The sequence below is a fragment of the Phyllostomus hastatus genome, unplaced genomic scaffold (genome assembly GCF_019186645.2).
Source record: "Phyllostomus hastatus isolate PE091 unplaced genomic scaffold, TTU_PhHast_1.1 phas_scaffold_78, whole genome shotgun sequence".
NCBI lineage: Eukaryota > Metazoa > Chordata > Mammalia > Chiroptera > Phyllostomidae > Phyllostomus > Phyllostomus hastatus.
The window spans coordinates 15,932,865-15,956,607 of record NW_025334041.1 but is presented as its reverse complement, the minus strand read 5'-3'; the positions used below and the strand labels follow the sequence as shown (position 1 = coordinate 15,956,607).

At 41.9% G+C, this 23,743-nt stretch overlaps 1 protein-coding gene across 1 annotated transcript in view; it reads left to right on the top strand.

The window, feature by feature from the left end:
• The window catches only part of DNAH11 (dynein axonemal heavy chain 11), a 254,392-nt gene that overhangs the window by 43,157 nt on the left and 187,492 nt on the right, over positions 1 to 23,743 (top strand). Inside the window, exons 19-28 of the mRNA XM_045827575.1 lie at positions 3,396 to 3,512; positions 3,617 to 3,703; positions 7,051 to 7,209; positions 8,139 to 8,222; positions 10,100 to 10,258; positions 12,855 to 12,977; positions 13,755 to 13,877; positions 15,691 to 15,915; positions 17,434 to 17,525; positions 18,759 to 18,885. Of these exons, the coding sequence (XP_045683531.1) occupies positions 3,396 to 3,512; positions 3,617 to 3,703; positions 7,051 to 7,209; positions 8,139 to 8,222; positions 10,100 to 10,258; positions 12,855 to 12,977; positions 13,755 to 13,877; positions 15,691 to 15,915; positions 17,434 to 17,525; positions 18,759 to 18,885 (1,296 nt within the window). The remainder of the gene's footprint in view (positions 1 to 3,395; positions 3,513 to 3,616; positions 3,704 to 7,050; positions 7,210 to 8,138; positions 8,223 to 10,099; positions 10,259 to 12,854; positions 12,978 to 13,754; positions 13,878 to 15,690; positions 15,916 to 17,433; positions 17,526 to 18,758; positions 18,886 to 23,743) is intronic.

The following is a 23,743-nucleotide window of genomic DNA, read 5'->3' as shown; positions in this document are numbered from 1 at the left end:
CCCCTAGATTTGTTTCCAAGAACCGTTTGAGTCCGTCTCATCTGCTTGCCTTGGAGTGTGCAGTGAATTATCCCTCGAGATACTTCATTATGTTTATACATTTTCCATTTTCCCACTTTCTGGTTTTTAAAAAAATGAGGTGACATTCACAGTTCACATAGTATAAAAATAACCATTTCAAAGTGTACAACATTTAGTGCATTTGCAGTGTTGTGGAACCACCACCGCTAGCTAGTTTCCTCGCCTCCAGAAGAGACTCCATACCCATTCATTGTCATTCCTTCCTGTCCGCCTCCCACCACCAGCCCTTGGCTGCTGCCAATCATTTTGTGTCTGTATGGGTTTATTTACTCTGTTTTCGAAAAATATTTTTAAATGATTTATTTGTTTGTTTTTTGAGAGAAGGGAAGGCACGGAGAAAGAGAGGGAGAGAAACATCAATGTGCAAGAGAAACTCAATTGGATGCCCCTTGCATGCCCCCCTCACCAGGGGCTTGGCCCACAACCCAGGCATGTGCCCTGACCAGGAATCGAACCAGCAATCTTTAGGTTTGCAGGAAGATGCCCAACCCATTGAGCCATACCAGTCCGGGTGGGTTTACTTATTCCAGATACTTCATATAAATGGAATTATACAATATGTGGCTTTTTGTGTTTGGCTTCTTTCACTTGACATACTATTTTTGAGCTTCGTTCACATTGTAGTATATCACTACTTTATTCCTCTTGATGGCCGAATAATGTTCCATTGTGTATATACAAACTGCAACTTGTTTAGCCGTCCATCTGCTGATGGATGTTTGGGCTGTTTCCATCTTCTGGCTCTTGTGAATAGTGCTGCTGGGAACTTGGGTGAGCAAGTATCTGAGTGCTTGTTTTCACTTCTTTTTGGAATCACTTAGGAGTGAAATTGCTGGATCAGATGGTAGTTCTGAGTGTAACTTTTTGAGGGACCACCAAACGGTTTTCCATGTTTGCTGCCACAATTTTATATCCCTCATTTTGTACTGTGAGGATTAAATGATGCAGTATATTTATAATTGCTCTGACTATAAAGACTGTAAAGAATTACTATATACAAATTATTAAATTCTACCAAGTATAAACTATCCTTAGGATTGAAAATCCAGTTAGATGTGGAGTGAGAAAAGATGTGGATAGATACATAACAAGGATGAGAGATGATTCGTTACATAGAACACACTGTACGTATTTGGTTTTGTAAAAATTCAGATATTTTTTGAGTCAGATCTTGGACCTTAAAGTATATAGGGACACCAATCATAACACAAGCAACTGATATGTGGCATTTTAGCCACAGCCTTTATTACAAAAGTTTGACTCACTCCTTAAGGTCATGGCAGTATTGAAAATATTAGGCTTTTCCATATTTCAGAAGTGGGCCACACTCTCAGCTACGTGTGTGCTTCTGTGTCAGTAATTCCATCTGGCCAGGAGGAAATACAAGATTGGTGGGCAGAACAAGTTGCATGTGGAGTTTAACAGTGCCCCAATTTTATTTTAATTAAAGCAACTTGCAGTAGTTACTGTTTCTCCTTCATAATCATTAGCAGTAATAACATCTTCCAAATACTTGCCTGTGCTTTGTTCCATTTAAAAGCCTGCGTTCTCACACTATCTACAGGATGCCTACAATGGATTACATTTCTAATATACAGATTTTATCGAGCCCCTCCCCTGCTAAGAAGCCTTCATTGACTGCCCTTGGCCTCCGAATACTGTCCGGTTCCCGTAAGAGCCCACTCCCACCCCATCCTACACTGTCCCCCTTACCTCGTGGGATCTCAGGGGATCACCTGATCCCCTAAGTCTCTGCCTGTTAAAACCCAGTTATTCCTTTGAGCCTGAGACTCAGTGTTACCGCCTGAGTGGATCACAAGTTACTGAAACTGGACGTCACCTGACCTTTTGGTCTCCGATGCAAATCTATTTTTATCAAGTGGAAGCTTGTTTGGAACCTCTAACTATAAAGCAGGCAATAACCAGTATAGTGTAGTTGGATAGGGGTGAAGGGCCAGAGCCCACCGATGTGACCTCCCTGTGGCTTCCCTCCCGTGGGCCACATGGGATCTGTTGGAAATGGAAAGTGAGACTGTGCAGATGGGGATGCAGAGTCTGGTGAGATAAAGGGTGGAGGAACAAGATGAAGGGCAAGTTCAGAGCCCAGATCTCTTGGTTCCTGGCCTGGTTTGGTATTCCCATTGTGACACCGTGTTGCCTCCTGAGCATTTAAGTTCCATGACGCGTAGACCTCTTGATGGTAGTTAACACATCCTGCCACGAAGAGTAATTATTGTGTGTGCCTCTCATTCACTCTGACATTATAAAACAATTCGAATCAAAGATTATGTTTCAGCTTTGTCTCACTCCTGCACTGCACAGATAAAATTTATACTTAGCACAGTGCACTCTTCATAATTGGCAGTCACTGAGTCATTCATCAAATATTTATCCAGGGTTACAAAGTAGTCTTTAGAATCCTCGATTTTTGCACTTCACCAGCACGAGTGGAGTCCCATCACTACGGGGGGTGGGGGGGTTCATATGGCAAAACAATTTCAGTGTCCCAGGAGATGACCTAGAGAAACAATGCTTTCTTAACCTAGACACCAGGAATGCTTTTCAGCGGCAGTTAGGCACAGTGGCTCTTCAAAGGAAGCAACTTCCTGTTGTCCTGCCTGCGTGGTAGTCAGGGAGGGCCCAGTGGGGCTGCTACCTGAGCTATTTATTGCTGCTTTTGTCCTGCATCCAGTAGGAATCCACCACCCTTTCCCTTTGTCTCTTCTCCGAAAGCCCTAGTAATCTGAAATTAACCTGACCTGAAAGCCCTAGTAATCTGAAATTAACCTGACCCAAGCGCTCAGCCTCTCTGTGGAGACAGTACACAGAGCTGCTGGAGCAAGAGGAGGGCGGAGGGCGAGAGACTGAGGCACATTTTCGTCTCTGCCCAGCCAGATTCAAAGCATTTTGTTTCTTACCTGCTGCATTGCTGAACGTGGCCGCATTTCTGGTTGTTAGAGGCCAGCAAAGTCATTTCCAGAGCACTGCAATTCTTTCCCCTCAACTGTGAAATAATTTTGAAATTTGTGTTTATTTTGAAAAGATTGTCATTAATTTGGGGATATATCTGACCCCAGAGGACAACTCTGGTTTATTGCTTGGAAGACACCAATCCAGGGTTCCGGGGGGCCAGTCGGGACGTCAGCCCGGCTGGAAGCCTCCTAGTAACTTCCATCTCTTTGGAGCTCAACTCCTCTTCTTTCAGAATGAGAAGATGTCATGCGTTCGTGTGGAGATTAGAATGATTTAACCCGATGGGGTTGGTTAGTTTGAGGCATTGAAGTAATTCCCCGATTGCACCTGTGCTTTTGTAGGAATTACCTGAAAGATGGGAAACTACCAAAAAGATTGCAGCAACTGTCCGACATGAAGTTTCGCCTCTCCAAAATGCAGAAGTCACTCTTATAAGGAAAAAATGTATTTTATTTGATGTGAGTGAGCTACCAATTTTTTTTTTAAAAAAAGGCTTTACAAGAATTATCAAAGTTATTTGTTTGAGATTCACTTTCATCTTTTTTTCCCCTGCCCTGGCTAGGCGAAGCAAGCCAAGTTCAGAGAGAGGTTCAGACTCTGTGCTCCTTTCGGTTTCCATGCAGAAAACCCATACCCAGTGCTTGACAAGGTAATGCTGACCTCCTGTATCTTATGTGTGTTCCAGTAGCTGCTTTAGAAGGTACATTTAAATACTGAATTACTGCTATGTTTTGCCTTAGTTTTGCAATTAGTTATAGGAGTTGAGAATTAACTACTTAAAACACCTTCGTAAACAATTTTCCCCCAGTAAATTATACTGCTTTCAGTCATGTCTCTCAAAACCACTATCATTATTAAAGCAATCATACTAGTGAAAGTAACAACTATTTTTAAGCACTTACTATAGATATGTGAAGAACTTTGCTAAGTGTGTTACTTACATTATTTTATTCAGCTCTTGCCTTTTCCCTATAATGTGGCTTCTGCTGTGATTTTTGGATACTGGGCCCTGTCCAGTACATCCATGCAGACATTTGGGCCATGCCAAAGGGTCCTGAAAATTTATCCCTGTCCCCAATGTGCATAGTTAGTGTAAATCCTGCTCTCCTGCAAGATTCAGACCTTAACCCATCAACCTAACCCCACGTGCCAGGACCAGCTTGGCTACCAAGGCAAGGGAAGTTATCTCTGGCAATACAGCCACAACATCCTTATTGGACCAAGAAGACATAATGGTATTTTTTCATGTATTAATCCTGTCAGCCAAAAGTATAAATAAACATTATAGGCTATTTGGATTCCAGGCCATTTTCTAAGGAACATTTTCTAAGTGTGGGCATTTTAGACAGGACCAAATGTCCTGCAAGGTCTATTATTATCTTATTTTTCAAGTAAAAAAATCATTTATAATTCTCTTGGAAATTGTAGTTAGTAAAGAATACAACCAGTATTAAAATTCTAGCTAATTTTTTTAAAAGACTCAGAAATTTTAGCCACTATACTATTTCCCATGTGAATCTTTCCAGTAAGGAACTCCATAACTTATTTTTAACTCTGAATACAAATATAAGTGAGTCATTCAAGCCTAGTTTATAATGAACTGCTTTATTATGGTTGAGTGTAGGAATGAATAAAATGAGCAAATAATCCAAAATGCTTGAGTTATTCATCTGAGGCTTGAAAAAAATGCTTTAAACTTTTATTAGAAAAATAATATCTTCTGTTTCTCCAGAAATTCTTAACCTTGCAGCCACAGTGAGAAAATGCCTTTGTGATCTTTAGGTTCAAGAGCTGGGAGTCTGTCCTAGTTCTTTCTCTAGGCTGCCGTTCTGATTTTATTTCGCACTGGAGATAGGCTTCCTCGTTAGCCTGGTGTAACACTTGCAGCTGGCAGCTGTTACTGCTCTCTCCAACTTTGGGGTTGAATTTAGTTTTAACTGCTTTCAATTCATTCAGGGAACACCATTCTGTAGCATGAGGTCTTCTCTTTCACTTGGCTGAAGAAAAGTGGTTACGATAGCCACTGAAAAGGGAGCAGCTTAGCAGATGCTAATAGAGTTGTGGTTTTTTAAATGATTGTAGCTAATTTTCAAGTGGTTTGAACAGAGTGTGGATGGGGAGACATTTTTATTGGACTGACCAATGTGCTGTGTGCAAACATTTACTACAGTTATCTGTTGAGTCCTACCACCAGAACATTATACTGTAACAGCATATCATTACTATTTGATAGTCAGAGATATTTATCCTTGTGCCTGTAGAATGTGTTGAGGGATAATTCGAATATGGTAGGGCTGGGTTATGTTTATCCTGAAGTATTTGCTTGTGTTTGTTCAGTGTGCATATCTAATAATTATCTAACTGGATTCAATGAAAGGCATGTATGTTCTTTGTTCTGGGCTGGTAAGGTTGACCCTAGTATTCTAGGCAGCTCACCCTGCAAGACAGAGGTGGTATGGTAAACCTCTCCTTTTAGAACTGATTCTTCAGTGAACTTATATGCTACTGTTTCTGCACAGCCAAAGGTACAGTAAACACTTGAAATAACATAACTGGGCATATAGTTCTAGGAATAATTGAATTAGTATAAATAATAGGAAAATTGACAAAAAATAAACTAAAGGGCTGTTGGCTCTGGGGAATGTGATAGACTAGACATTTTGAAAATCCTTCTTTTGTAAAAGAGATGCTGAAAATGTTTACAAATGTGCAATTTGAAATCTATTGCTGAGTTTCCCCCGCCCCCAAACAAGAGAACTCTCTAGAGGACAGGGGGGAAAGAGCATGCAGGATGGGAAGCAGAGGCAAACACAGGAGTCTGTGCTGCCGTATGGGGCCCACACAAGTGTCAGAGGTCGGGAACTTGGCAACGAACCCTTTCTGGGGGACATAGATGGTCTTAGGAGGTCACACCCTCAGTGAAGGGTGGACAAATCTGTAGCCTGCAGTGGGAGCTTCTGAACCTGCCTGCCAGTCCTCGCTAACACTGAGAGTAGGGAAGAAGGGGGGAAGGGGGAAAGGATCCCCTGGAATTTGTCAACATAGGCTTGTTTTCATAAGGGTTATGGTTCAATTGTATACTACCTCTGTGATTAAGGAATTTCTAGTCCAGGAAATGGAAATGGATACAAGTAGCTCTTCTTATAGAAGTAAACCCAGATCTTCTCCAGAAAAAAAAGTGCTCTCATTCTAGTCTTCTCAGGGGCCCAACAAATTAAGTTCAGTCAAGTAAGACTCTACAAGACAACAATGAACACACCACTATGCTTAAGAGCCAGTGGAAGGAGCAAACTAGAGATGTAGATTCATATAAAAATGTCAGTTATTAGAGGACATTTTATTAAGGAAGTAAAACATAATATTGAAAACATGAGCCAAGTTCTCAATTTTGAGACTATCAAATATGATCAGCTGAATTTGAGGGAAAGGGCCCAAAACTTACGGAAATGAAAAATATAATTATTTAAAAAAATCTCAACAGATGGGTTAGAGAGCTAGTTAATGCTGAAAAGAGAATTAGTTAAATGCAAATGACATGGGAAGAAATCACACAGAAGTCAGCACGTAGGTGTCGGGAGATTGAAAAGATGAAAGGGATTTAGAGACACAGAGTAAGAACTTAGAGTGATGCCTAACTCTTCTCTGACTTCCCGGAAGAGAGAATAAACAGAATATTAGGCAGTACTCAGATGTGAAAGAAAGCATGAATCGATTGATTCAAGAAATTCACTGAGTCCCAACCATGATAAACAGGAAGTCGACATCTAGACACATCACAGTGAACTACAGAATACCAGTGACCTTTCGTTTTGCAGGACAACACCCAACCAACTGAGCCACACCGGTCATGGCAAAATTTTTCTTTTTAAATCCCAGTTGTTCATGTTGCCATAACCAGAGCTACAGAACTGTGTAGGCTTCTCTCTCTGGCTGGTCATTGGATTTAAGGGTGTGCATGTGTGTGTGTGTGTGTGTGTGTGTGTGTTTTCTCCTTAGGCAAACCAAGAGCTTGAGGCATTAGAAGAAGAAATGTTGCAGATGCAAGAATCGACCCATCTTTTTGAGGTGGCTCTTCCAGAGTACAAACACATGAAGCAGTGTCGCAGAGAAATAAAACTGCTTAAGGGGCTCTGGGATGTCATTGTTTATGTTAAAGTAAGATACTGCTTTTTGGTCCTTTTTTTTTCTTTTAGCAGTTCTTTTGGGTAACTGCAACTTCTTGTGTTTATATCGTTCTGTGTGGGTTTTATGTCTTAAAATATGTGGTATTATATTCCCCCCCCCCCCCCCAGAATTAGAGTTCATACCTCTGTGTTAGTAGAAGATCCTTCTCTGAATATCAGTTGTTTTGTTTTGGGTTCTAAATGAAACTGTGTGTAATAACTTGACTGCTTCACATTTTGGGGGGATTATGTAGATATAATAAGAATTAATATATAAATGCACATTATACATATATGGTTACCTCTTCATACAAATTCATGTATGCACCCATGCTTATACTTTCATGTATGTGCATATATAAATCGACCTAACTAAAAATTTATTTGTGTGTTGTTAATTGTTATAAACTTAAGTATAAAAATAAATTGTAGGGGACTAGGCATATTGCAATATGGACTATACATAATTTTCTTTGAAGTTAGTTGAAAGCCAAATAGAAGTATATCAGCAAGACATAGGATATAGTCAAGAAGTTAATGAAAGTTTTATTTATAATAGATTAAGATACTTATGAAAGCTTGTTATATTTAGAATAATAAAAAATCTGGCATATTTAATGGTCATATACTTATCCAATTCATTCAAAGTACTCAGGATTGCATGACAATGATGATGTATGTATGGAATTTGTCATTGCTACTGGAAATTAATATATCATAGTGTTTTAGCCTTAAGTTGGATGTGTCCTGCCAACTTTTTGTTTTGGCGATAGGAAGTTTTGACAAGTGCAATTAATTCTTAAGTAATTGACCTTCCACTGGATGACAGAGCCACTGTGTATCGTCAGTTCATATATTTTGCTGTGGAGACTTGCTTTCACCAAATGTTGTTGACACTTTTATCTGCTTGTATGTTTTCAGAGAAGCATTGATAATTGGACTAAAACCCAGTGGAGACAGATTAATGCGGAACAGATGGATGTAGAACTCAGAAGGTTTGCCAAGGCAAGTTCCATAACTGTCGATTACAATAATTTATCTTCCTCAGCACCACCTCCTTCCATCTTCCCTAACCGAGTATCTGGTGCGGTGGGCTGCGTGTCCTTATTTACTTCACACAGGGTGATATGAGGAAGTATTTTTTTTTTTTAGCTCTCAGCCAGTTGCACTTTTAATCAAGCTTGCCTTTCCGTGAATGAGTGGAAAAAAGCATATTAGGGCTAATGAGTTTATGAGTAGCCACTGTAATAAAGAGTTTCCTAAAGCTGTCTAGAATGGAGAGTGGTAAGATCAGGAGCACTAGGGCTGAGGAGCCTTCCGGTCAAGATGGAGGTATAGGTAGACATGCTTCACCTCCTTGCACAACCACAGAGAGAATTACCTCAAAACAAATAACACCCAGAACCGTCAGGAAATCATAGATATGGAGATCATTTGGAGGGTTATCTGTTGGGAAGGGAAGAGAGAAAATGGGGGGAAAGGTGCAGGAATTAAGAAGCATAATTTGTCCATAGAAAATACGTAGGGGGATGTCAAGAATAGTATATGAAATGGGGAGTTCAAAGAACTTATATGCATGACCCATGGACATGAACTGCCAGGGGGGAGATTGCTGGAGGGAAGAGGGTACCAGGCAGAGGGGGGCAAAAGGGAAAAATTGGGACAACTGTAATAGTATAATCAGTAAATATATATTTTTAAAAAGAGTACTAGGCCTGAGAGATTAGGCTTATGAAAGCTTTTGAATTCTTAGCAACCATAAGCATTTTACATTATAAAAAATACCTTTTGGTTCTAGAAGTTGGGTGACTAATTGAAGTATTCCACTTATAGATTGATGTGGAATACTCTGATCTTTGTATTATTGATTACTCCAGTGTCTCAAGGGGGCTCAGTGTATACAAAACTGAGCTCATTTGAATTTAGGGCTTTGCTATCTAGTCCCCATCGCCATTTGCCCTCTGAAGAGAGTAGAAGCTTTTCGGATGAAGCTAAAATGCGTAGCAGGGAAAGGCAGTTCAAAAGTGGCAGGGTCTTTTGGTTTCTTCTCACCCCAGAACGTCCTAGACCTTGACTCAGTCCTGTGCTCAGCTCCTACCAGCACTGCCCAGATTTGTCTCCCATGTTATCCTGCTCCCCAAGGCCCTACCTGAAATGTCCCGTCATTCTGTTGAACGTCGCAGTGTCCCTCTATCTCATTATTGTCTCGTTCCCGATTCACTTCCTCTACCATCTCACCTCACGTCAGAGTGATGGTTCAACCCACACTCTCAGTTGAAGGTCTTTTATTATTATTTTTAAACAAGTGGGATTGTCCTTTTCTTCATGCTGAGATCGTCATTTTGTGATGGGTTTTCTCATTCACGGCTGTGAATGTTGTTCCATGGGCCAAGGAGACAGCCAAGTCAGGGGCCCCTTTCGACACATCTTAAAGTCATAAAATATGTACCTTCCAAGAAACAAACACTCAAAGTATTCACATTTCAGGCTACCATTCAAACAAGTCAGGTCTTTGGAGGAAGATTTTAGTAATCCAGGTAGCAACCTCGGTTTCCTGATTATTTATGTTTCTGGGGGACACACTCCTCATCACACAATTCCTGTAAGCTCTGTTACTAACTGGCACTCAGGGTCCCGTGGGGCCTTTAGTTAGAGCCTGTGAGTAAGAAACCGGTGTGTCCACGTGGCTTGTGCATAGTGGACTTACAGTACATGAATGAGTGGGTTCTTTTTTGAGTCTCTGGTATTAGTCTTCCACCTAGGGGCCTAAATGCTTTCACTCTCTTTCCTAATCCCAGGAGATGTATGCTTATTCTTTCAAATAAGGCAAATTATAAAATGTATAGTAATACTTAGGGACTTTTTTTTTTGCTTTGCTTTAGGAAATCTGGTCACTAGACAAGGAAGTGCGTGTCTGGGATGCGTACACAGGCCTAGAGGGCACCGTGAAGGACATGACCGCTGTCCTCAGGGCTGTCGCAGAGCTGCAGAGCCCGGCCCTCAGAGACAGGCACTGGCACCAGCTCATGAAGGCCACTGGGGTCAGTTTCCCGAGTCTCGTTAACCGAACACTTTTGTGACTGTGAAGTATTATTCCTTCATTTGCATTATTCATCTGGGAGGAAGTGGGATCTGTGGGCACGTGCCTGGTCAAATGGGAGAGGTCAAGGTCTTTGAGACGGGACAAACAGACTGCACATGCAAAGGTCCTCATTTTAGCCCTCTGATATGAACTAAACATGCCCCCCCCCTCCAAATTCACATATTGAAACCTTAATTTCCAATGTATTTGGAAGTGAGGCCTTTGGGAGATAATTAGATTCTGAAGGTGGAGCCCTCAAGACTACAATTAGTGCCCTGCAGGGAAAAAGATGAGAACTTATTATTCTCTGCCACGTGAGGATATAATAAGATAGACCTTTGTAAGCCAAGAAGGGCTTCACCAAGAACCTGACCATGCTGGCACTTTGAACTTGGACTTCCAGCCTCTAGAACAGTGGGAAATAAATTATTGTTTTTTTAAGTCACCTAGTCTGTGATATTTCTGACTAAGACACCCTGCTTTGATCACTTACTGGCTACATGACCACAAACAAGACATATAACCTCTCTATTTTGAATTTTGCTTCTTATTAATGAAATCAAAGGAATGCTGTCTGCTCTCACAGATCAGAGGATCTTGTAAGGATCAAGTAAGAGAATGTAAAGGCATTTTATAAAGCACAACATAGCTGCAAAAGATCTTACTTATATTAGAGAGGATCAGAGGACACGGAAATGAATATAGGGAGATAGGGAATTCTGATATTGTGGTCCCCCCCATAATTCATTGAGTAATAGTGTCTTTTGTGATAGTCTTCTGATAGTTTTGATTTTATTACAAACTCTAAAATGCTTCCTCATGGATCCATGCCACTTGAGGTTGTATTTTCTTATTTTTTGGCATCCATTAAGAGCAAACATACCAATCTTACACTTTATTTTTAAGGAAAGGTGACCTATTTGAATTTAAAATATATGAAAGGCAGCCTGGTATGTTTGTTTTCCCCACGGGCAGATCCAGACCCTGGGGGACTCGTTGTGTGAGAGGCTCCCAGGATTTGAAGGCAGACTTTGCAGAGTTTCTCCACTAGTGGAAACCAGGCCGTGTTGTTCCAGCCCCGACACTTAGTGACTCCGGGCTCGTGGGCAGCTCACCTGCTCTCCAGGCCTCAGTCGCCTCTTCTGTGAAATGAACATGATGTGTAGTGCTTCCCACACAGAACCTGTGAGCAAACTGGAGAGGAGGCCCAGTAAGTAGCAAGTGCTCCATAAATGATCCATGAGGTTATTATATTGCAGAGTCTTTTAGACATTGGATATTTAGACTTTACAATTGATGACTGATGCATTCAAAATAATGTGAGTTCCCAACATGTAACGGGCTGTGGGCCCCACTCCCCACTCACACTTCCTCCAGTGACATTTCTTCTCACCATAGTCTCCTGCCGGTATTGCGCCTTTTGGCAAGCAAGAAAAATGCACTTTCTCTGGCAGACAATGTAGAAAAAGGCACCTTGCTCCAGGCTGTCCCAGAGCATCAGAGCAGTGGCCAGACTCAATTTCCACTTGTCACCTGGGCTGGGTGTTCATGTTCAGTGCAAAAGCTGCGTGACTAACCAGCGTGGCCCCATCCAATACCCCTGCCCATTCTTTCTCCAAGGCAGACCTGGGCCCCTGCGCCCATCAGCTGTGGAGCGAGCCAACAAAGTGATGCAAAGATAGGGTGACCAACTCCTCTGGTTTTCCCAAGATGTTTTTCAGGTTTTAACACTGAAATTCCCAGGTTCCAGGAACCCCCTCAGGTCTGGGCAAACAGGGGTGTTTAGTCCGCCTTTGCAGAGAGGGGCATGGTGATGAGAAATGTTAAAGGGTAGGCAGGGCAAGAGAGGACTGCGGCTTCCAAGAAGCAGGGACTGGATTTTCTTAGCAGGAGCAGGAAAGGAAACAGTTTTCCTGCAACCATAGGGCTGGATCAGCTCTTCATTTGCAAGGGACATGGACGGCTTCAGACATTTAGGAAGAGCTGAGAGCTTCTTAGCAAATATTGCGGTGGGTGGGGGGACTCGACAAGATAATGAAGACATAAATGTGCATTGTATTTATGACTATGACACTAAAAGTGAAAATACATTTTTCCCTGGGGAACTATGATTAAATTAGTGATAAAATTAGGTTAAGTCATGGAAGCAACTGGGAATTATGTTCAGTGAATAGAATACTTTAGGAGGAAAAGACAAATGAGTTACTACCTGATTCCTGGGATTTCACCCAAATTATAATAAACGAATGTTGTGAATCTCTTTAAAAAATGTGTTTTGTGGGCAAAGGAGATAAGAAATGAACCGACAGGAGAAGGCTATGAAACAAGAAAGTAGTGTAGTGTGGATGTGGCCTAAACCTCAGCCCTGGCTTCCAGTGGGTGATGCCTTAGTCATGGGAAGTTAAAACGCAATGTATTTGTCTGCCACTTTCAGAACTAGAGGTGCGCTAAGCAGCTGACTAGAATATATTTAGCTGTGAATCATTCCTCTGGCCATTAGGTAAAAAGAACCACTATGTGGGATGTAAATTCTGCCCTTTTTTCTCCTTAATCAGGTCAACTTTTCAATAAACGAAGCCACAACTTTGGCAGACTTATTGGCCCTGCAGTTACACCGAGTGGAAGATGATGTGCGAAGCATCGTGGACAAAGCAGTGAAGGAACTGGGGACCGAGAAGGTGGGGCCCTGGGGCTGTCTCGTTCACACTGGGCCCGCTCTGCGCATTAAGCACGTTGGCAGACTCAGGGAGTCGTCCTCGTGCCGTGGTTGAGTGGAGACGTGAGTCCTAGCGTGTCCTCTGCTGCTAATTAGTGTGTGACTCGGGCAGGAAATAGAAGTATTGTGAGCAGAGGAAATGTGTAGAATGAGAGGGTTGGCCCTGTTGGTGATGATGATGATGATGATGATGATGATGATGATGATGATACCAGAAAACACATCATTTACTTTGTAGCAAGCACTGCTCCGACTATTTTATTTAAATGAACTCAATTCTCTGAGAGAGGTGATATCATTATTCCCATTTTACAGATGAGGAAACTGAGGTAAAGAGAGGTAATTAACTTATGCAGGTTCACACAGAAACGATGGGGTGCCTATTCAGGAACTCTGAGCAACACCCGTCTCATGCTGGCTGATCTGTAAATCCTACCTATCAAGCCTTCAGCTAACCACGTATGTCCCTTCCTGCTCTAGCATTCTTTCAGTGGAGGGTGTAGAAGTCAGATTTGGTAAAAATTCTATATTGGTGTGATGCCAGTTCCTTTGTGCGATGGAATTTATTCTCTAAACCTCATCACCATGTATTATTTGAAGGAATAAAAATTGAGACCGATAATATTTGTTATCAATCACTTTGTTTTGCAAAAAATATTTTATAAATTCATGGTGATAGCCTAGATATTGGTTGTAAGTTAAACTTTTATATGCATAACTTATTACTCTTTATATCTAGGTTATAACCGAAATCAGTCTGACCTGGGCAACGATGGAGTTCTCTTATGAAGTTCACTATCGGACAGGCATTCCATTGTTAAAGTGTGAGGAGCAACTTTTTGAAACTCTAGAGCACAACCAAGTAAGATGCATATTTTTATTATGGGTTTTTTTCTTGTGAATTACAGTTTGAGGCTTTTTCCAAGTCTTAGTAGTATTTATTCATTTCTTGGGCATCTGCTTATACCAGGCTCCAGGCATGGTACCAGTTGGGATCAGAAGGTATGAACACCTGTTCTCTAGGAACTTGCACTTGAGTGGGGGGACAGATAGGGGCCCCAAGGAGAAGCCATTACAGGGGTCTAAGAAGAGGCAGCGAGGCTGTGCAATGAGGGGAGGGTGAGGGACACTCATGTGAAGGAGGAAAGTCGGACCCAGAGCTGAGCCAGAGGTTCAGGGTAGGACAGTAGGCTGGGAGGGCATTTTGGCATCTTGATGATTAATAAGCTAGATGATGCGAGGGAAAGAAGATAAGCAGCAGCTAGTAGAGCTTTGGATAAAGCTGCATTTGGTGAACATATGACCATGTAGGAGGAAGAGAGAGGGATAGATCAGACAGTGGAAAAGGTGACAGCAGTGTCATAGAAACCACAGAATAAATTTCTCCCCCAAAGAAGTCATATGTTCATGGAAACAACCTAAGTGTCCATTGACGGATGAATGTATAAAGAAAAGGTGTGGTGTGTATAATGGAATATTACTCAGCATAAAAGGAAATCCTGCCTATATGACAATAAGGATGGCCTTTGAGGTATTGTGCTAAGTGAAATAAGCCACACAGAGAAAGGCAAGTACTGTATGATCTCTGTTATACATGGAATTAAAAAACAGCCGGACTCACAGAAACAGAGCAGAATGGTGGCTGCCAGGGGCTGGGGATGAGGGAAATGGGAAGGTGTCCGTCAAAGGGCACAGACTTCAAGGTAGGAGATGCATAGTTCTGGGCATCGAAGGTGCGGCATGGTGACCACGGTTAACGATGCTGAGTTATGCACTTGACAGGCGAATGCGAAGAGGCCATTCCACTCAGGGACTCTGAGATTTCTCTGACCCTGTCAGAGAGTGGTCAGACGTGCCGGCCAGACTGAGGGAGTTAAAGCAAGCCTGACGTTTCACGAGCTGCCAAGTCTGGTCGTAAACTGACCCGGGAGAGAAATGGAAGCCCGAGGGCTTAGCAAGCTGGGAGGAAGTTAGTTTTATTTTTTTCAATACTGCACCCCCCCCCCCAAAACCCACAGCCTTGGAATGATTAATAGGCAAGGACCCGAGGGAGAGTGAGAAAGGATGAAGAATAAAGTTTATTAAAGTTGCAGCCCAGTGTGCAATATTTTTTTCTGCCTACATAGAGATACGTGGTCTTCATGTAGAAGATATTAAATGTAGTTGCTTATGGTTATCTTTTCTCTTTTGGAAAATATGTTAACATGAATATTTAAGGTTATTAATTCACTCATTTAGCAAATACGTATTGAATACCTGTTCCATATAATGCATGCTAGGTCCTAGCACTCCAGCAATAAAATGAATAGGTATGTCAGAGGAGAGGGGGGTTAGGGCAGGGTGAAAAAGGTGACGGGATTAAGTAGTACAAATTGGCAGTTACAGAATAGTCACAGGGATGTAAAGCACAGGATAGGGAATATGTCAATAATAATGCAATAACTATGCACGGTGCCAGGTGGGTACTTGAAACATCAGGGGGACCACTCTGTAAAGTACATGATTTTCTAACCATTATGCTGTACACCTGAAACTAATACAGAATAATACAGAATACTATCAACTGTAATTGAAAAATAAATAAATAATTAAAAGAATAGGTATGACTTCCCTCTCATGGTACTTACCAGTCTACCAATTTACTTCTTATTTAAAATTCTTTGCCTTCCTTTTAGGTTCAGTTGCAGACTCTGCTTCAAAGCAAGTATGTGGAGTACTTCATTGAGCAAGTCTTAAGCTGGCAACACAAATTAAACATAGCAGACTCGGTCATCTTTACCTGGATGGAAGTCCAGCGGACTTGGTCTCACCTGGAAAGCATCTTCGTCTGTTCCGAAGATATTCGAACCCAGCTTGTGAATGACGCTAGAAGATTCGATGGGGTAGATGCTGAATTTAAGGTTTGAAGATGACAGACTGCTTTCTACCTTAGCATTGTTTTCCAAACAGTATGAAAATCTTATTAAGAAACATGATTTGGAGTATTGTATTTATAAAAATATATTTTTGCATTTCAGGAAGTTGGGGTCAGGAAGTTTTTTTCTGTGAAGAATCAGACAGTAAATATTTTAATTTTTAAAATTGACTTGAGGTCAGGGGAGAGCGAGAGAGCAAGAAAAAGAGATAGACAGAAAAACATCGATGTGTTGTTCCACTTATTTATGCATTCATTGGTTGCTTCTTTTTTAAAAAAGATTTTATTTATTTATTTTTAGAGAGGGAAGGGAGGGAGAAAGAGAGAGAGAAACATCACTATGCGGTTGCTGGGGGCCGTGGCCTGCAACCCAGGCATGTGCCCTGACTGGGAATCGAACCTGCGACACTTTGGTTCACAGCCCACACTCAATCCATTGAGCTACGCCAGCCAGAGTGGTTGCTTCTTTTGAACCCAAAACCCTGGCATATTGAGATGACGCTCTAACCAACTGAGCTACCCGGTCAGGGCCAGACAGTAAATATTTTGGGCTTTGCTGTGCTTTGTGGTCTCTGCCACAGCTACTCAATGGAGCCCTTGCATCTTTGAAGGACAGGAGAGACACTGCATAAACAAATGGGTGTGGCTGCACTCCAATAAAACTCCATGTATAGGCAACGAAATTTGAATTTCATTTAATTTTTCTGTGTTAAAAATAGGCCTACTTTGATTTCCCGCCCCCAATCAGTTAAAAATGTAAAAAACATTCTTAACTTCTGGCCATACAAAAACAGGCAGTGGGCCAGATGTTTCCCATAGGCCATAGATGGCCTGCCCCCACCTCCTGCCCACCCCCCGCCCTCTGCAGTAAGGCGGGGTAGATGGATTCATCCTTGTTAAGTAAAGACTGAGGAGGGGCAGCCAGTAACAAGGTGACACTACCACTTCTTTGTTTGTTTCACGAAAGCCACCAAGAGCACATAGAAATGTACTTGTGATTGTGATAAATGGTGTGAGAGACTTTCACCAAAGAATAAGGGCGATCAAATATTTTCTCCTTCCCGTTTGAGGCAGAGCACCCAGAGGAACTGTATTTTGTTTAACTTTTAAGGAGGAAAGAATAGATAGTTTCATATTCGTCTCATTTTTATATCTGAACGTATTCTTTAAGATTTTAGGTTCTCTCTCTCTCTCTTTATTCTTTTTAATTGTTTGGTTTAGGAAAGGGTAACTCTGTGTGAATCCAGAAGGGTGAAAATGTCCATCGAATTTCTTTTGACAAAAACTGTGCAATTATACTCTGGTTTTGATATTTCTCTAAAAGTTTAAAAGCAACAGTGAGTAGACATGGTGTTAGAAGTCTCTTTCACCTTGCTTTCTCATTGTTTTTCATTTTTTTTAGTTTTTAACTTGAATACTCAAATGGTCTTTATTTTTAAAACAGATGAAAAATTTAGAAAGGTAATTTCTAATGTCAGTGGCTCTGTTTTTCACTTTCACACAGGAGTTAATGTTCAAGACAGCTACAATCAGAAATGTTTTAGAAGCTACATGCAGACCTAATCTCTATGACAAACTTAAAGATTTGCAGTACAGGTAAGACCAAAACTATAACATGATTGGATTGTTATAATTCCGTGAGATCTCTTTCAAGTACCTAGTAATATTTGGTATTGTGTTATTATAGGTACAACCTCTACTTTTAACTTATTCTGTAATTTTTCTTATAGTTGTCTAGTTGCTTTGTATGTATTAGGTGTTATGTATATTTTGTGAGCTAATGTCAGTAAATCCAAGTATATTTCTGTTTTCCAAAAGAATTATCATAGCAGTAAAATTAGAATATCTTATTATCAAGAGAATCACCATGGCTGATTAGTTGATTCTTCCTTTGAGCTCTCCTACAAACATCTATTAAGCATCTACTACATGCCAAGAACTGGGATTGCACTCAGTTATTTTAAGTCCTTTATTTTGCATATAGTTTAATTATACTAGAAATTATCCTTAGAGAACATATTTGTAGTTTTGAAATCCTGTCCTAAGGGGCCGTTTGCAACTTTCACACATAATTCTACAACAGCGAGTGGCCATAAGAATATTCTGGCTGATCAGCTACTAAAAAGAAGAGGTTTGTGCAGAATTGTGATCACATTTTATTGCAAAGTAGAGGACAACTCTACATAAAAGTATTTATCACAGAAGCCAAATTATTTCGTAATCTGGAATTTTTTCAGAGATAAAGTTGTCCATAGTTGTAAAAGAGCGGGTTTCTAAGAAGTTAATTATTTCTGTTTAGTCAGTAATCTTTGAGGGTTTCAGGGGCTGGTGTTCTGGCTCATCTCTGCTGTGCTGAGAACAATAAAGTGGAAATGATCTGGATCTTATGACTCCTCTGGATACCGGGGAGAGTTGAAGCCACGTGTGCTTTGTAAACACTCACTCAGCAAAGGAAGAAGACTCTAAACCAATTACATCTTAACTAACGCACTCTGTGTCCAGGTTGAGTGATGCCAAAGCTAGCTTTCTCCCTGCTAGTTAGGAGTGTCATTAAGAAAAGTGGTAAGTGTCTTCAGCCTAGGTGTGGTCTACATTAAGCCTCAACTAATGATGGGCGTATGCAGGCTCTTGTGTGTGTCCCCTCCCTCCCTGGCACGTCTTGTATGTTAGTCACAAGCAAGACGACGGTGCCCAAGAGAAGGAGGCAGGCTTCCTGGTAAAGAGTGAGCTTATTGGGATGGACAGATGAGAGAGGGTGGGTTTGGTTTTGTTGACATTTTAATAATCAAACGGGCGAGGTAAACTGAAGAATACTTTTTGTTCCTGTAGGCTTTCTCTTTGTGAAAAAGCTCTCGCCGAGTACCTGGAAACCAAGCGCGTGGCTTTCCCACGCTTCTATTTCATCTCTTCTGCAGACTTACTTGACATTCTCTCGAAGGGAGCCCAGCCTAAACAGGTAATATCTTTGTTTTGAAAGTCTCATGTTATACTATGTTAGCTAAGGAATATCACAGTTTCTCTGTCATAGTCAAATGTGACCTCTCATGGCACATGTGCCAGAAGCTAGAAAATCTGCAATAAAATCTTTACTGCATGGAGGAGTGCCAGAGTTGGCGCTAAAGGACCTGGGCAAGGTACGTGCCTGGTCCTCAGTGAAGGGAAAGGACCTCAAAGGTACAAGGCTGAGGGCTTTGTAGGAAGTTGATGGCGAAAGCGTTGGCTCCAGATCCCCCAGGATTCCACCACAGAGGCTGGAGCGTCTGTTGGCTGGTTAGCCGCTTTCCTAGGGGAGAATGGGTCACCTGGAACGAGGCCACGGCTGGCATCTTCTTACGGCTCCCTTGATGCCAGAGTAAACCTCCTGATTATTCAGTCGGACGAGTCGTCAGGGTAGCCAGAGGTGGACTGGAGGATTTTCAGTCTCATTCGTTACCTAACGCTTTAATTTTCCCCGACCTATACAAAAATAACATACCACCCAGGACAATATTTAAAGCAAATACAAGCAGCTATTATCTTTTGTAATCTGAGGGCTCAGGTCAGAGATAACTTTGTACAAATCCCAGAGGACTCCTTCCTGTCAACATCGAGAGGCTGTTGTCTTTCGCTTCTCTCTATTCAGTCGTCCACACCCATTTAGATCTTACGGTTATTACTGCTGACATAGGTGGTTACTCCTAGAGCTGACTGCCCATCACAGATGATTTTAAAGCCAAAGGTTGTGCTTTGTGACTGTGGATTTGTCTCCATTTTCTTTCTCTAGATATTTTTGTGCCTTTTTTTTTTGGAATATGTGTCTTTCCACACTGTAGTGTCCAGAATTCTACTCATCTTCAGACACAGCATTTATCTTGATTATTTCTCTCTGGTTCATCATTTCTCTTTGAACCTAAATTCAGCTGGATGGCTGTTCTCGCTATTGATGATACAAGTGCATGCAGGCTTGCTGTTAATAACAGTGGCTAGTCAGCTGTGGTCACGTTTTCAGGGCTACCACTCAGGTACTACTGAGTATTTTTATTCAGACTCCCAGGTGGCTCTATAAATATAATCCCTCTGATTAGATTAACTGGGAACCCAATATATTTGCCTCTCATTTATGTAGCACACAACTGGATGTTTTGAGTGTTTTTTTAAAAAGAACTTTTAGGGACAGGGGTGGGTTTTTTACAGTTTAAAACACAGTGGCCATAACTGTGCTTGTGCTTCGGTAATCTCCTGGGAACATCCTCACGACCAGCAGCTGGACCCTCGGGCCAGGGGTGGTTATGTGTGAGACAGAGGGGGTCACATGCTATTCCAGGTGCATATTCCTACAGACTTTCAGATCAGAAACAATTAGAATCCTAATTGATATATTTATATACACACACACACACATAGTTAATATAATGAGAACAGTTTGTGGGACATTGACATAACCTGGCAGCCAAGCAGAGTGGACTGGAACATGTATGTGTGAACAATGATGACTTCACTGTACTAGTCAGTGGGGACAGTAGACACCACTGAGTGACATGTGTACTGTGTGGCCAGCATGTTTAAAATGACTAGGCAAGTAGAGCAATGAAATCTGCATCAAATTTTGCATGAAGCTTGACTATTCCTCAGTGAAAACTATTTGGATGATTCAGAAGGTCACAGCTATGGGTAACTGGCGATTGGCAGCTTCATCACAACAATGTGCCCGCTCATGCATCATGTCTTGTGCAGAGTTTTTGGTGAAACATCAAATCACCCAGGTGACTCAGCCCCCCAACAGCCCAGATTTGGCACCCTGGGACTTCTGGCCTCTCCCCAAACTGAAATCACCTTTGAAAGGGAAGAGATTCCAGACTGTTTATGAGATTCAGGAACATACAAAGGGGCAGCTGATGGCAACTGGGAGAAGGGGACTGAGGCGTTATTGTCCTATGTATAATGTTTCTTGTATTTTCTTCAATAAATGTCTCTATTTTTCACATTACATGGCTGGATACCTTCAGGACTACTACTACACACACACACATATGTATGTTAGAAGACATATTTATATCTACTACACACACACATATGTATGTTAGAACACATATTTATGTTACAGCATAAATCTGTAACTGGAATAACATTCTTTTCATTATATTCTTTATATACAATAAACACATGTGTGACTGGTATATTGAACAGTATTGATTACATAAAATACCGACAGAAACAGTTCTGTTTTTCTACAATTAGTAATCCCCAGTGAGTTCTGCTGAATCCCTTTATACTGAATAGTAATCCCCTCCATTGGGCAGGTATCATAACACCCTGGTCCCTTTTTCTTATTAAAAAAATAAATACTCCAAAAACAGCTCTCTAGTTTAAAATTCCAGTCTCGCCTCTGTGTCAAAGTCAGTCTTTCCCATAATAAATGCTTAATGCTTACTCCTGTCTCTCTGGCCAGCAGTGACTTACTCCTGCTTCTCTGTCCTCAGCAGTCAGCATCCCCGTGCTGGGTTTCCTGTAGCACACGGGTGGCCATCCTCAGGGGCCGAGGGGGGACTTCCCAAGGGGTATATACTGCAGAGCTAATTCTATCCCAACTCTTATACTTCTTGCCCTGGGTCATATCACCAGCCATTTGAATACATATTCTTCCTTCTTTTCCACTTAAGCAGATGTCCAAACAAGTGACACACAAGAGATTCACTTACTGCAGGCACCTTTAGTTACTTTTATTTTTAGTGAATTCATTCAGGTGACACGGGTTTAAGGACACCTGTAGCTTCTATGAGTGATTCTGCAGCTCCTGTCACTTGCTGATGTCAGGGCAGAGGTTGGGAGAAACAAGCCCTGACCTTCCCCGTGAGGAGTGAAGAAGAGCCAGAGCACCCTCCTCTGGGTTGGAAACTAACAGGTGTGAGGATAGCAGCCTCTCCTCCCCTCCTCCCTGCAGTGCCGCCCATGGAAGGGGTGTGTGCAGGTAGGTGGTGATAAGGGGGTGAGACGTGTCTTAGCAAGCCCTGGAGGGACTAACCTGCCCTAACCCCTGTTCTCTGTCTTTAGAACATGCACTTACCCAATTTCTCTTGGTTGCTAATCGTAGGCCTGGGCCGATGCTAGAGGAACAGATCATGCAATGTGACAAGTTCATTACTTACCACCAAATCTCTTTACCTCCTCTCAGATAATAGCAATAATTTCTAAAAAATGCTCCATGCCTTACCCACACAACATGTGCGTCCCTGGTGCCAACATTTTCAAATTGTTATTATTAATCCTAAATTACAGGTTGGATTTTTTTAAAAAATGAACTTTGAAGATGTATCTTTGAAATCATTCTTTTATTTTCACAGCATCACGTCACTATCTTAGAGCGTTATCTTCTCTGGTACCAGGGAGACTTACTGCGGTGGTCGGCTCACCTCCCTCCTTCCTAGCATTTCCATTGTCAGTTCTGAATCCCCAAATCTCAGGTACATTGCTCAGTGCTAGCACTGATACTGCCCCTTAAAGAATGACTAAGGAATAGGAGACATTTAAAGGCTTTACATGACAGTGAAGCTGAATATTAAAAACCCAGCACAGAGCTCTCCAGAATCGCTCCTTGCCATGCTGACGGGGCCAGCAGCAGCCTGCCTACTCCGTGCTGGTAAGAGGACGTGGGGTTTCTGCTCACCACCTAAAACAGCCCAGCCTCGCGGCAACAGTGTGAACGTGGTTTACAGTTCTCCTGTCCTACCAGCTTTAAAAAGATTCAATTTTGGATACTTTGGAATATTGGAGATTTATATTTCCAAGTGTGTTCAAAGTACGACTTCACTGAGGTCTTTTTGTTACACAGATTAAACTTTCAACAACCCAAGTTCACATGAAATGCTATCATACAGTCCCTAGAGGTCCGTGACCAGAACAAACACCGAGCTGTCTCTGTGGTGCAAACATGCACCGAGGAGCGCCTGGTTGGAGAAGGAGAGGAGACGCAACCGAGGGCCGTCCGAGGCATCCAGAGCCGCAGCCCACTTCTTTCCCCGAAATGGTCCTGTAGAGTCGAGGTGCATTCTGAATTCTCAGCCACTTATTGCAGGACAGTTCATGCTTTTGGCAATTATGCCAAGTAGCCCGGCCACACTACCCTCTTTTAACTGCCTTTCCAATATCAGGATCCGTTTCGGACCACCAGACACAACGCTCCTGAATGGGCTCCCAGCAGTGTGACCAAGATGACATGGTGACTGCAGCTTGATGAGTGACAATGCATCATCCCCAGAAAGGATACCCTTTGTGGGCAGATAACGCATGTTGACATCTTGTGAATGACTTGAATTCTTCAGATCCCCCCACTCCTCCACCTGCCACACTCGATTTAAGGGTGTTGGCTTCAGTGAGAGTTTCTGCAGTTCATTGTGGAATTTGATTGGCCTGAACACATCAGCCAGGGAGGTCTGGTGTCACCACAGCCTCCAGTCTTGTAAGCAGAAATTCCCAAGTGAAGACACTTGAGTTGGAATGCCAGAGTGATGAAATCAGTGTGTCTAGAATGCCTTTGGTGACTATTAGCTGTTGGTAAGCTAGTTGAAGGTCAACTTTTACTCCCAAAATTCACGCCGACTTCACCACAGCATGGATTACCCAAAGGACAGTGGATCTGGGTGCTGCTTAACTTCCGTGGTCAAAAGTCTTTGGTGGATGCTTATGGAAATACAAACTCAAATACTTCAAATATTAAAACTGGTATTTGATTCAGCTATTGGAAAATGTGCTTGAAACTACTTGAGTGTGTGAATCTACTTTGCAACTGTATATTTTATAAAATCTAAAAGCAGATCAAGGCTTTCTGATGAAAATCC